Here is a 14,244-nt window from a genome sequence, read left to right on the forward strand (position 1 = left end):
AATGATAACTGACGTTTGTTTTTACCTTTAATGACACAAAACAATTTTCACCTATTATCTTATTTGATCTTCACTATAGTCCTGATTCTACAAATATTATTATCCTTATTTTATAGATCAAAACCATAAGATCATAAACCTAATCCTAGATTAGATCTCAGAAGCCACTAAATCCAATCCTGTTCATTTACAAATAAGAAAACTGAGGTCAAACAACTTGTTCAAGCTCAGTCAGGATGTACTGCATTGATAAGATCTCAATGTTTATCTGATCCAACTTGGAAAAGGGCTAGAACTGAGCAGATGCACTTGAATAGCCGGGCACGTGAAGCTAATTACCAATTGGACAATTTTCTATTAACTTGTTTGGAGGATGGCCCTAATCAACTCTTTGCTGGCTCGATTGGTGGGTGTGGACAAAGAAGGGGAAGTGATATCAGTAGATGGAGTAGGAGGAGGAGATTCATTCTCATGGCAGTGGAGAGGGAGGAAGGAGGTGAGGAGATTGCTAGATCTAATCCCCTGACCGCAACTGCAAAAGAATAAAGACTTTTGCATATCCTGACTCCTGCTGATTCTAAGATATCCAGGGTCCCAACACCAACTTTTTAAAAAAGTTACTTTACACGATACCTAACAAATAATCATTCAGCCTTTGTTCAGAGATCTTCAGTAAGTGGGAAGTCCTCATGTTGTCCTGAGATAGCCCATTCCACTTTTGGACTGCTCTAGCTGTTAGGAAATCTGTCTCTCAGATGAAGCTTCAAATTTCTCTTTGCAACTTCTGCCCATGGTCCCATATGAGGAAATTAGGCCTCAGAGAATTTATGTGTTTAAGTTGCATTTGAACCCAGAGCTTTCCTAGTTCAGTTCTCAAAACACTAAACTTCAACATAAAGTCACAATATATTAGGAAAAAAAAAAAAAAACTTAAGAATTGAAAAAACAGAAATGAAAAGTTCCATTTCTACTCTCATGTAATTTATTGCTTTTTAACACTCCACTGGAAGAGCTTTTTAGAATAATTACAATACATCATCTATCCCCAACTCACTGCATATAATCCTACTGTTTTCTGGGACAGACTGCCAAAAAAGTCATTTACACAACCCCCTAATTCACTTCAGTACCCAGTGATTAACTCATGGAGGTTAATGCATCCGAGGAAAAGATGTAAGTGTGTGTATATGTGTGTGTGAATGTATGTGTGTGTAAATCCAGCAAGAAAGCTTAATAATGCAGGCTATTATGTGACTAAAGAAGCTGAGAATAGAGAAATATAAAATGGGCAGAATGTGATTTTTTCAGAGAAAAAAAATGGAAATAAACAAGAACCAAGTCACCCAAATAGTAAATACCAAAAGCTGTAACATCTCTCTGAATATTCCTAATTTAATTACTACCTCAGCCAAAATTCTTCCTCTGCCTCTTAACAAGGGGTAAGCCATTCTCCACTTGATCATAGGAAACTCACTGTCTCCTAAAGGGAATTATTCCATTTTAGGACAGCTTTAAGTATGAGAAAGTTTTCGCTTAGATTTAGTTAAAATTGTTCTCTACAATTTTGCCCCATTTCTTCTACTTTTATTTTCCAAGATGAAATAAAATATTTTAATCTCTCTTCCATATGAATACACTTTTATATATGTAAAAATCATGAAGCTCATTAAATCTTATTTCCTTTAGTTCAACATGTTCTCAGTTCTTGCTTTTCTTAGGGAAATCCAAGAGCAGTTGATAAAACATCAACAACTTCCCAGTTGAGAAAGCCTATATGTCATATGGTTTTCCTTCTTAAATTCTCTCAACCTGGACTCACTTGGGTAAGAGAAACAAGAAATGCTTTCATATATCCAAGGTGGTAGTTGCTTTTTGGATTTCTGGTGACACAAGAGGCTCTGTCATGGTCCGTTTAGTTCAGCCTTGGTTGTGGTATGGCTTCAGAAATTATAAAGGCTGCTGGGAAACTGAGAGGTTAAGTAACTTAAGCAGCATCCCTCAGTCATTCTGAATCCAAGGTTAGACTTGAACCCAAGGTCTTCCTGGCTCTGTGCTTCCATTCATTGTGCCATGATAAAAAAAAAAAATTAATGAAGTCCAAGGAAGGGCTGAATCAACTTCCTCCAGTTTCTGATGATTTTCAGCTTCTTATCTTCTGAATAGTCTGGATTTTTTAAAATTCACATTTCAGTGGGGAGTTCTTTCAGCTTTTGTAACCTATGGATGGCACTATCCTTAAATATGTTCATATACTGCAATGTCTGAGAAAATTCAATTTTCTCTTTATTCCTTTTAAAATATTTGCCACATAGGAGCAATTTCTTCTGCAGAACCCTTGTTAATAACTTTCTTTCAAATTTGAAACTACTTCAATGACTATCACCTTGGAAAGGGAATCGACTGACTGGTTACTCCATAACATATTGTTACAAAAAGTGGTTCCACAGTGGATCATGTTAAAAAAAAATGATGGGTTCACTACAAATACTGCCTATTTATTCTCCATTCTCATTGAGAACAGTTAGATTAAGAGCATTAAGAATTAAAAATTCAAGTTCATTAAAGAGATGATCAACTATATAGTAGTGATTTCTGGAAACTTATAGCTTTTCTAGAAAGAGAAGTTAAAATTTAGTTGATTGCAGGCTATTACACATAAAGCAAACTTTCCAATTCTAAGCAAACACACTTAAAAATAACTCTTCCTCTTCAATGAGTCTTCCCCCACATTGGAATTGGGTGCATCAACTGGGTGTTATGTTTCCAGATGGAGGTGTGTAAGGACTTCTGAAATGGGCTCTGTAGCTCCCTGCAGTTATTCCAAAGATTTATTTAGCAAGACATTTCTAAATTATTTCCTCTGTTAAATGCCATAAATTGGAGATCACAAGTCCTCCATTGTGAATGCTCTTCTCCTTCCAAACAGCCGTACATTACTTTATATTTTGGTATTTGTGTATAGCTGTTAGACCCTGGGATTTTACAGACTTATCTCCTGGCCTGCTTCTGGGACTTTGGCTGACCCTCATGGCTATACAGACCTCAGGTACCTCCCTCTCTGCTTTGCATGGTCCTCCATCCACTGTTACTACTGCCATAATTCGTTGAGTTCTTTAAAAAAAAAAATTAAGGAATGGTTTCTGGTCCCCACCCACTATTTGGCCATATTTGTCTGAATGTACTCCATTTTTTTCAAGATCTTTCCAAAATAACCTGCCCAGAACTGAATATAACAACCATGATGTGGTCCAAACAACTCATCTACTCCGTGTTTCTCATTCAGACTCTAGCCTGAAGGGGTCGATAGAGAATTTTGATGATGGTATATTTGAGTCAGTGTCAAACTGGCACTAATCTATCGTTGACACTAAATAAAAAACAAGAAAATAATTTTCACGGTACCATAAGACATTCAATTTCTCCCAAGATGAAAACTGCAGGGAATAATTCCAGTGGGGAAAAAAGATGTTCTGTTAAAAATATGCGATTAATAGTCATAAATGAGTAAGTCATTTAATCTCTGAGTGTTCTAGTTAACTCTAAATTGTCGAAGAAGGTGACAACCTACAGAAGTAAAGGGAAATTCCTCATCTGGGAAATCCTTAAAGGAATGAAATTACAGGAACAGTCCTTAGCTTTATACCTATGTTGCATGATGCCCAAAGTATAAACATATATTTATATGGAATTATGTTGGTTCTAAATGATATAATGGAGCACTGGACTTAGAGTCAGGAGGATCTCAGTTTGACACCTGCTTCAAACACTTTCTAGCTGTGGAATCCTGGACAAGTCACTTCACTTATGTCAATCTAAATTTCCACATCCATCAAATGGCAATAATAATAACACTTACCTCCTGAAGGTGTGAGAGTGAAATGAGACTTGACAAATGAAAGACAAATGAGTCAAAAGGCTTTGCCAATCCTAAAGAGCTTTATCATTATTAGCTATTATTGAGATTGATTGTGATGTTTCTCACAAATAGAACTGAAAGCTCCATGAATATACAGAAAGTCTAATAGTTGTTGGTAGCCTCAGAACCTAGAATACTGACAAACACATGGTAAGGGCATGGTGAATATTGACTGATTGATAAAGCATAATCCAATGGTGCAAACACTTTCATTATTAAGACTAAAAATGTGCTCTTTCTGCCTTTCTGAAGTGTATCTTTATTCACGTTGAAGCACATCATTCAGCAAAAAGTCCTTGCAATTATTAATGTTCAACTTTGGTGCAGGTTACATTCTTTCTTAGCATGTTCTATTGCCCCAGTGAAATGCAAGATCCCAGAGAGCATGCAGGTTAGTCTTTGTTCTCAGGGCGGAGCCCAATGCCTTAGATATAGAAAAATATTTAAAACTGTTTGCTGGATTACATTGAACAATATTCTTCTGATATTTCATTATAGGATCATGGAATAATGAACTGAGAGCTCGAAAGGATCTTAAAGGTCATTGATTCCAACCTCCTAATTTACTCAGATGAAGTAACTGAGATCCAGAAAAGTTGAGTGTTTTGCCAGGGTCACACAACTAATTAGTATTTGACAAGCTCTTCCTGACTCCATGTTCAGCAATTTATCCACCAATCAATCAATAATCATTTATTAACCACCTATTATATGACAAACATAGGGCTAGTGTTTAGGAAAAAAAGCCAAAAATGAAATAATACTTCCCCTTAAGGAGCTTACGTTCTATTACAGGAAGCAATATATATGAATAAATACCAAATATACACTAAAGTAGTCCAATGTAGCTTAGGAAGGTAGGAAAGATTTCCAACAATTTGAATCTATGGAGACTCATGAGATCACCCAGAGAATGTACAGAGGGAAAAGGGAAGAGGACCAAGGACAGAGGCCAAAAATTATTTCTCTGTATTTTTGATGATAACCTAGATTATAAATTCCTTGAAGTCATAAATTGCGTTTTACTTTTCTTCTTTTTCACAGCTCAAAGCAAAACACAGAAAATGTTTCAATGAGTGGATGCTTTCTGTGCTGATTGATTGGGTTAATGTTTATCTACATCAGTATATTCTGGTTCATACTGTGAGCTCCTAGGGAACAGGGACATGCTTGTGTAGCTCTTAGCAGAGATCTTTGCATAGTCCCCCAACACATGAGCTACAGTAAATGATGTTTGATGAGAGTAGTGCACTCTGCAGCTTTAGAGAGATTAAAGTCTAACTTTGGGCACTAGGATTGAAGATAGAACTGTGATGGTGCTGCTCAGACGCTGTGAGGTCAGTTAGACTACTCTCTGCTGCGTGTTTCTCATTCCACCTGCCACCAATTTTCTCCACTTAGGGTGATGTGGAAGCTGTGATCACTGAGGGTCTACAGTAAATAAACACAGTAGTCTCAGGAGCAGGATGGCAGGATCCAAAATTATAGACAGTGGCTAAAACAGAAGGAAATCTTTGAGAAAGGAGAAAAGAGTTGTTGCACTCTCCCAATGTCTTGCCTCATCCTTCAGTCCCCTCACCTTCAAGAAAAGAAACTCTATGGATAAAAGACAGATTCAACAGATTATACAAGGCAAGAGTGTAGTTTTATCTCCCAAGTATTCAGAATATTCTGCATTCTATAGATTATGTACCACTGCAGCTAAAGTAATCATAAAGTATATGTCAAGAATTTGAGGTGCTGGACAGATAAAAGATTGTTGACATATAATGGGATCACTTAGTTTACATGTAGTTGAATGATGGGTCCGTTCATTGAGTTTGGCTATCAGCACATATATTTTGGGTGTGGACTTCAGTTATGCAGAGTTAGGATTTTAATCAATTCAGAGAAGGTGATCAAATTAAATCACTTTGGAGGGGCCACGTAGCATTGTCAATGACAAAAGGCTAATTTTCACTACCATTATTCCTCTTGTGAAAGTTTCAGAAGAATAAAAATTTAAGGTGCTCCACAAAGCAAATGGAAGAATCAAGAGAGTTTTAGTTAGTTTGCAGTATTACCAAGACTTATTAATATGCAAGACGTTCTGCCAAAGACACTGTCACAGCCAAGCATAACGTGGAGGGGAGGGGAGGAAGTAGGACAACTATTTGGGAGGAAAAAGAGGTAATCAATAGAAAACATAAGTAATTCACCAGTATTTTTAAAATTCAAAGACCATAAAAGGGAATTCCAATGCATTGCGTGAATTTTCCATGCATTAATTAAAGAAAATACTAGACAGAAGTTGCATAGGGAAAGGTGACTTGGTGAGAATGAAATCTGTTCTTAGATGAAGGAGCGCCCATAATGATGATAACATCAAGCCATAAAGGCAGTTCTAAGCACAGGTTAGAGTATTAGACAGGGTCAGGAAGATCTAAGGTCAAATCCCTCTTCTAACACCTATTAGCCATGTGGTCCTGGGTGAGTCACCTAATCTCTCTGTTCCTGTATTTCCTCATATATAAAATAAGGGTCTTTGATTCATGGCTTTTGACTTCTTTTTCTACTTCTAAATCTATGATTCAATGATCAAATGAGTGTTGAAGCAGCAAAGAAACCTAGAATAAATTTTAACTGAATTTCTAATTTCACCTTTCCAAAAGTAGTTTTTAATCTATGGACTATAGTCTAGCTGCTATGAAGCAGCATATTATGGTTAATAATATAAATAAAACCTCTTCCCCTCCTTCTTTCCCTCCACTCTCTTTTCCCTCATCTCTCCCTCTTCTGTTCTCTTTTTTCTTTGCCTCTGTCTCTGTCTCTCTCTGTGGCTCCTTCTTTTCCTGTGTGTGTGTGTGTGTGTGTGTGTGTGTGTGTGTGTGTTGTGTGTGCCTCTCTTCCTCCCTCACTCCCTCTAGCTTTCCCTTTCTCCATCTGTACAGGGATTTCCTTGTGAGAAAAACTCCTCTTACAAATAGATGGATGATTGTTCTGCAATATAAAATCTTAGAGGCTTATCTGAAACAGTGAGAGCTTAAGTGATTAGTCCAGAAACACACCGCCTTTATCGGGGAAGGACCTCAGTCCACTTGTTGTATCATACTCCTCGGCCATCTACCTATGCTGCCTCTTTCAGTCTGCATTATAACCATGTAAATTGTCTGTTGAAAGGTCAGCATAAGACAAGAATGGCAACAAGAAAGACCTGTAGTCCTAGCAAGACTGGCATCCTGCATAACTCTAGCCAGGCATGAGCAGAGCTAATAGCAATAGGGATTATGTGTCCCAGCTTATCTTGAAATAAGATAACAGAAGAAAGGAGTGAGCTAATAAAGAAGAGAGAATGATAAAAAATTAAAGACCCATTGAGACAAACTCATATGATGTGTCAGCTTTGCCCAGAGTAGTTTGTCTTAGCTAGAGAGGCTATGGCACAGCTTGGGCTGCCTCCAGCTGAGGGAAAGGACTAATTGGGAAGAAGTGGGAGGATTATGAGAAAGAGAGTGTCCTTAAAGTGATCTACACACTTATTGCCGAGATTCTTACTTAACTAAGGTATTATTGACCTAATTATGCCCAAGTGACATTACCAGGTGCCATAGTATTCAATCACAACCGAAAGCCATGGGGAATCAGGATTTCCATCTGAAGAATAGAGGAATCCAGTGGAAGGTATGATACCTCAGAAAATATCTCAGAGACCTGATCATCTTAATGAAGTCAAGCTCTTCCCTTTTTGAGTAGGAAGAAACCTTATATTCAAAATACAGTGTCACTTTTCTTTGCTGCTACTGGGACTCAATGAAAAAACAAATGTGGATTCACCACAAGGTCCCAGATCCACATGTGTCAAGGGAAACTAGTGGCATTCTGAAACTATTGAATGTGGCTTTATGAAAAATAAATTTCTTCTTCCCTTCATTTTCCATCAGACACAGAATCCCAAACTGAAGAGACCAGAGGGCTGACTCAGAAGAACATTTTCTTAATTTTCCACAATCATTTCAATCAGGCATTTCCAAAGATTATATCTCTCACCCTGGGAACCTGATAAGGGAAGATATCTATTTTATACATGATAGGGGAACAAGGAAAATAATAGTGATGATGATAATGGTCATAATAGCAATAATAATAACCAGTGTTAGGCACTGGGGGTAAGTGCTTTACAAATACTATCTCATTTGATTCTCACAACAACCCTGAAAGGTAGATGTTATTATTACCCTCATTTTATAGTTGAGAAAATAGAAATAAAGTGTCTTGCCCAAATTAAGGAATGAGTCTCTGAGGCTGGATTGAACTCAACGTTTACACTACATCCTAGGGAAAACTGTGGACATAATCTAAAAATCTATGAAAGCAACTGCAAATGTTTAGTTATGATAAGAGAAGACAGGGCAGGGAGGCCACAATAGCTGTCTTCTCATATTTGAAGACCTTCATATGGAATCAACCAATTCACAAGCATTTATAAAACACCCATGCTTTACTATGCTAAGCACTGCTCTAGACACTAAAATACAAAAATAGAAGTGAGTTAGCATCTGCTTTCAAAGATTCAAAGATGAGTGAATAGATTTCTTCTGTTGGATCCAGACATAATAATTATGGGTGAAAGTCACGGAAAAGCAGATTTATCCTCAAAATAAAGACATTTGAATAGCTATGAAAGCGGAACCAATGAGGAATGGGCTATCCCAAGAGGTAACAAGCTCCTATTACTTGAGGTCTTCAAGTAATTTTCAAGATGGCGTACATGGATTGTCTGTCTAGAATGTGCTCCCCTGTTTCAGAAGAATCCTTATCATCCACCAAAGCTTAACTTAGCAGTCATCAACCCCATGGAGATTTCCCTGATCACTGAATGAACACATTAGCGTCTTCCCTTCTCAAATCATCTTGTGTGTGTGTGTGTGTGTATGTGTGTATATGTATATATATACACACACACATATATAGTGTATATAATGAGCACCATACCCTAAATTCCAAGTAATAATAATTAAGCTCATTCAAAGCAAGACTTTTTTTTATTTTGTACCCTTGCACAGAGTAGATCCTTTATAAATTTGTGCTTAATTGAATCACTTAGAATTGAATCAAGCAGATGTTTACTCGGTGCATAAATTTAGCCAAGACACAATCTCTCTGAGTTCAAGTTTCCCATCTTTAAAATGGAGGTAGTGTGCCATAATATTATTGTGAGGTCAACTAAGATAATATAGGTAAAGTATTTTGCAAACCTCAAAATGCTACATAAAATTATTTATAATTGTTGCCTTTTTATCATCCACAGATTCATACATGTGTACATGAGCTCTAACCACCAGCTGGATTGAAGCTCATTTGTAGAGCATATTATTCTGAAAAGAAGAAAAAAAGAATTTTGATCATCTATCAGTTCTCCTGCACATTTCATTATTCTAAAGAAAATGTCATTAGATGGTAAGAAACTCCAGCAGGTATTCCCCAGCTCCCCTGTCACTGTCAAGAAGAGGAGAAATGCCAGGCTCTACAGTGTCAGTGAAAAACAGCTGGATTTCTTCTTGACTTTGGGGGGCTGGAGGCAAGTGGACAACAAGTCATCAGAAAATGATCTCAATCAGACCCCTTCTGGAAAAGAGATAAGATCTAATATCCCAGGCTCCAAGAATAATCCAGATGCCAAACCAAATGAAAAAAGTCTGATATCCCCAGGCCTGCCAAAGACACTTGTTTCCATGGCACTAATAAATCTTTGTTTCTCTGGTCTGACGGCAGTTCAGATTCGATTAAGTCCATACATATGTAACAGTTCTAACCCCAAAGCAGCTCAAAGATGAAAAGGCAATTCTTGACTGTGTCTGGGAGGTGGGAAAGGACCAAGAACTACATCATTCTGGATGGTAAAATAAAGTCACATTACCCAGGCACAGGAAGAAATATGAAATTCATGCCCAAAGTTGGGTTTCAAATGAACCATTGACTTTTTTGGAAGAATCCTCTTACAATTTTTCCCTTGTTACCCAGGAGAGTGATTGAGAAACGTAGACACAGAGGATAGTGTGTAGAACATTTGCATTTAATTACAAAACATTCTGCCTGCAGCTATTACATTAGGTTTTTTTTTTTTTTTTTTGTTATATACATCTCAAAACCCACCTACCCCATATATCATCTTAGCTATGGTAATGAACCACCACCAGGATAACTATCCATGCATGTAAGAAAGCCATATTTCTCTTCTCTTGGCCGTGTTGCCGAGAAACTGTTGGCTCAATTTTCTACTCTCATCCATCATTTCCACATGTGCCATAGAAACAGAGGAGGGGAAGAACCCTGATTCCGCACCCCTCATTCACCAGGAGAGGGCAGATACCTAGAGTTTGAAAAAAAAGACTGTGCATCCTGATTTTTCTAGGCTTTCTTGCCTAATGGTTGGAACCTACACGCAAACATTTAAAATTTGTAAATGTGACTGTAGGATCATAGATTCAGAATCAGATAAACATAATGCAGTTGAGTTGCCCATTTTTTGGAGGACAAGAATGAAACAAATTTACCTAAAGTCACACTAGTAATATTTATACCTAGTATTTGCATGGCACTTTAATGTTTACAAAGTACTTTAAATGGATTATCTCATTTGATCCTCTCAACAACATTTTGTGATAAGAACTGTCATTATACGGATTTTATAAATGAGAAAATTGAGGCTCATAAAATGTAAATGACTTGCCTGAGGTCACATAGGCAACAATTATCTGAGGAATTTGAACTCAGGTTCGTTTTTTGTTTTTTATTGTTTTTTTTTTTTTTTTTCAACTCCAGCACTCTCTCTCCTGTGGCACTCAATTTCCTTTTGAAAAATTTTGTGTTGCTTTTTGTTTTGTTTTTTTTCCTGGATTGCTATCCAAGGAGTCCTGTCCCTATTTCTGTAACTTTCCCACTCAATTCTAATGTGGATTGACAGACCAGAGATTTCACCTTATTCATCTTTTCAACTTTGTTCCTGCTAATCTCTATTCTGGATCCCAATCAACAACCCAGATTTTTTTTTTTTTTTCACTTTGTCCTTGATAACACTTCATTGTTATTCAAGCTCTACTGCTCCATAAAGAAGGACTACCATGGGCTGCCATTTTGTCTCCCTAAACTATGTTTCTCCTAGATATCTTAGTGAAAGGGATTTTCAAGAAATGATCTTATCTCAGTGGTCAGCAAAGAAGACTCTCCAGTTATCTATCCACAAATCAATTTGCTGCTAGAAGCATGTTCAGGAAGGGTTAATGCTTCATCTTTGGAATTCCCATGCTGCCTCTTCTTTACTGGTCAGTAAGTGTCTTATTTAGCCTATATTTACAAGTAGGCCTTAGTCATGAAGCCTTAGCTTTACTTTATTTCCTACCTCTGAACTATCCATTCCTGCCCAACTGCTCTCTAATTGAGCAACCATAATAAATAAATTCGATTATTCCTCTGGGAAGTGCAATATCAGTCTATTCCCTTATGGTCACAGTCCCAATAACTCCCCAAGTTTGTTTTCTCCCCAGATTAGAATGGGAAAAGACCATTTTTGAGTTTTTAGCTTTAACACTTAGATCATAAGTGCTCTTTTTCATTCATTACATAGTACACTTCAATATGACAAGAAATCTGTAACCTTTTAAGTGTGGGCCTTTACTTTAGCAATGAAAATTGCAACTCCTGTCTAATTGTAAATCATTCATCTATATTTTTCTCCCATGAATCCACCACAGTACATACATCCAAGATGGCAAATGCAGAGGGCTCCTTCATATTCTCTCAAAATGATAAATATAAGCAAAGACAAGAAGAAAATAGAATCAGGGCACCTTTAATGGTTAAAAGTAAAGTTTGTAGTACACATAATTACTTGATGAAAAAAGTAGATATTTGCAATATCATGGGCAAATCTCTTTTTCTGTGTACATGGGAAATGGTAGTTTTATTTGGTATTACTAAGTTCAGAATGAAATAAAAGAAAAATATGTGTGTCAAGTACATACACTGTCCATCTTACTATGTGACCAAGCACATCTTCATATCTTTGATATCATTCTTTAAACTACTTCCATTATGAAAATCCTTGTTTCTAACAAATGACCTTCTTATTTATCTCCTCCTTCTGTTCAACTCTACGGCATACTTCTCATCCAATTACATCATTTATCTCATGTATACATATATGTGGATAGAGAGAGAGGGGGAAGATGAGAGAGATGGGGTATGTATATGAAAGAGGAACAGAAAGACAAAGAGAGGAGAGAGACAGACAGACAGAAAGGGGAGAGAGACAGAGAGAGATAGAGAAAGAGAGAGAGAAAGAGAGAGGAGAGAGAGAAAGACAGAGAGAGAGAGAGACAGAGAGAGAAAGACAGAGAGAGAGACAGAGAGAGAGAGAGACAGAGAGAGACAGAGAGACAGAGAGACAGAGAGAGAGAGACAGAGAGAGAGACAGAGAGACAGAGAGACAGAGAGAGAGACAGAGAAACAGAGAGACAGAGAGACAGAGAGAGACAGAGAGAGAGAGAGAGAGAGAGAGAGAGAGAGAGAGAGCCGAGCGAGTCAGATGAATAAGCTCAATAGATTACCCATCCACTGTATATCACAGCCCCAAGAACAGACATTCATTATCCATTTGCTTTTGTTGCTTGTTTGTTTTCTTCTGCTCTATTTTTGTGTGAATGTTTAGGCTAAACTTCTCAATGATGATGAATCTCAGTTAGGAGATTTTACAACCTGAGAGTTTCAGCACAATGTTATCCTCAAACAGAAGCACCTAGAGAATCTTAACATCTAAAGAGAATCTGTTGTTGACAAGGGCTCTATACCGAATCTCCTTCATGAGTGTGGTAAACATTTTAGGAGATTTTTCTGTTCTGTCTTGCTTGTAATCAATTGAATTGAATTACTAAATAAGACTGTGCCTCTATTGTTCTATTTTCCAAGGAATCTTGTATAACTTTGACATATTCAGGGGAAATACTTTGGTGGAGGAAGGCTTTTAAGGTAGTATTTTGTTCTACTCAATAAAATTCTTTACATAGAGTACTGGCGATAACACTAAGTCTGGAGCCAAGAAAGACTTTACTTAAGATCCTGCTTCCGACACGCAGTAGCGTGGACCATGGACAACCTAATTAACCTTTCTGGGTCTCAATGTCCTTATAAGTAAAATAAGGGCATGAGATTCAATGAGCTTGAAGGTCCCTTCTGACTAAATTGAGGATCTTAAACTGAGTTCTATAAACTTTGTTTAATAATTTGATAACTTTCAATATAATTGCTTCCCTTTATAATCTTACATATTTCATTTTATGCATTCTTAACATTATTCTAAGAAGGAATTCATAGGCAAAAGACCTCTTATTGAAAAAGATTAAGAACTCCTGCACTAAATCTATGGGCCTATACAGAGTCAACAACTTATAACTTTGGATTTTGTTTTTCCTATATCTTTCTTTCGATTGCATGATAGTAAAATGTGCTGCATTTTACTATCATGCAATTGAAAGAGAGAAAGATCATAGTCCACTGTAAAATATCACTTCCAAAATCCCATACACTATGTTTGAATATCCTCCTATAGGATGCCCATAATGGATGCACAGATTGTTCTCATTGAAATAGCATATCATTGGGAGCACGCTACTCCAATTTCATCAATGCTTGCTGAATTGGAACACAATAAATTAAACTATCAATTCAATTGAACTATCAGTAATTGGTCCTGTTAACCTGATTTGATATTTTCAACTTCTGTGCTTCAAACACCAAATGTAAGAAGAAAACTGATCATGGTCCTGCTGGGAGGAAAAAGACAATAACTGGAAGTTTGAGAATTGCCGCCTGTCAATCTTTGTTAATTAATTTTTCAAGGGAAAGAAATAATGTACGTGCAGGAAAAACCTTTACCGCTTTCCCAACTTCAGGATCGGAATGTGGCAGGCGTGCTAATTAATGTGCTGTCCCAGTGCATCTGATTGCCCATTTGGTATGACTTCTTCCCGGTGGAAATCCTAATCAGTGCTGACCTGACTTGTTCAGAGTGGCCCAGAAATTTCACTAATAAACTTTAATGCAGAAAGTCGATAAGGGAAAAAAACGATAAATGTTTAGATTAAAAAGTGTGATGTCAGCCTCTGGAAGATTGCAATTCACTTAGCTCCTTTTGTAGTGTGGTTTTGATTTATGTAGGCCTATTAGTTGAAATCACTCTTTTTATTAAGGTTCTCTGATATTATATTACACCTGTCTCCACAAGCTTTTTTATCCTATGCATAACAGTGATTTCAAAAAAGGACCGGTATATACCCTGTATGTGGTTGGTATAT

The 14,244-nt window shown here is 37.0% G+C and overlaps 2 protein-coding genes across 3 annotated transcripts in view; both read right to left on the bottom strand.

Moving 5' to 3' along the window:
* The window catches only part of GRID1 (glutamate ionotropic receptor delta type subunit 1), a 1,118,042-nt gene that overhangs the window by 690,559 nt on the left and 413,239 nt on the right, over positions 1-14,244 (bottom strand). The gene's annotated exons all lie outside the window — the stretch shown is intronic.
* On the bottom strand, positions 2,059-3,098 carry SRRD (SRR1 domain containing). Its single transcript, XM_074292899.1, is given in 6 exon segments — positions 2,059-2,371; positions 2,374-2,455; positions 2,457-2,626; positions 2,629-2,836; positions 2,838-2,915; positions 3,024-3,098. Coding segments are annotated over 6 exon segments (897 nt in total). The 3' UTR covers positions 2,059-2,087.

Source organism: Sminthopsis crassicaudata, chromosome 2 (assembly GCF_048593235.1).
Source record: "Sminthopsis crassicaudata isolate SCR6 chromosome 2, ASM4859323v1, whole genome shotgun sequence".
Taxonomy (NCBI): domain Eukaryota; kingdom Metazoa; phylum Chordata; class Mammalia; order Dasyuromorphia; family Dasyuridae; genus Sminthopsis; species Sminthopsis crassicaudata.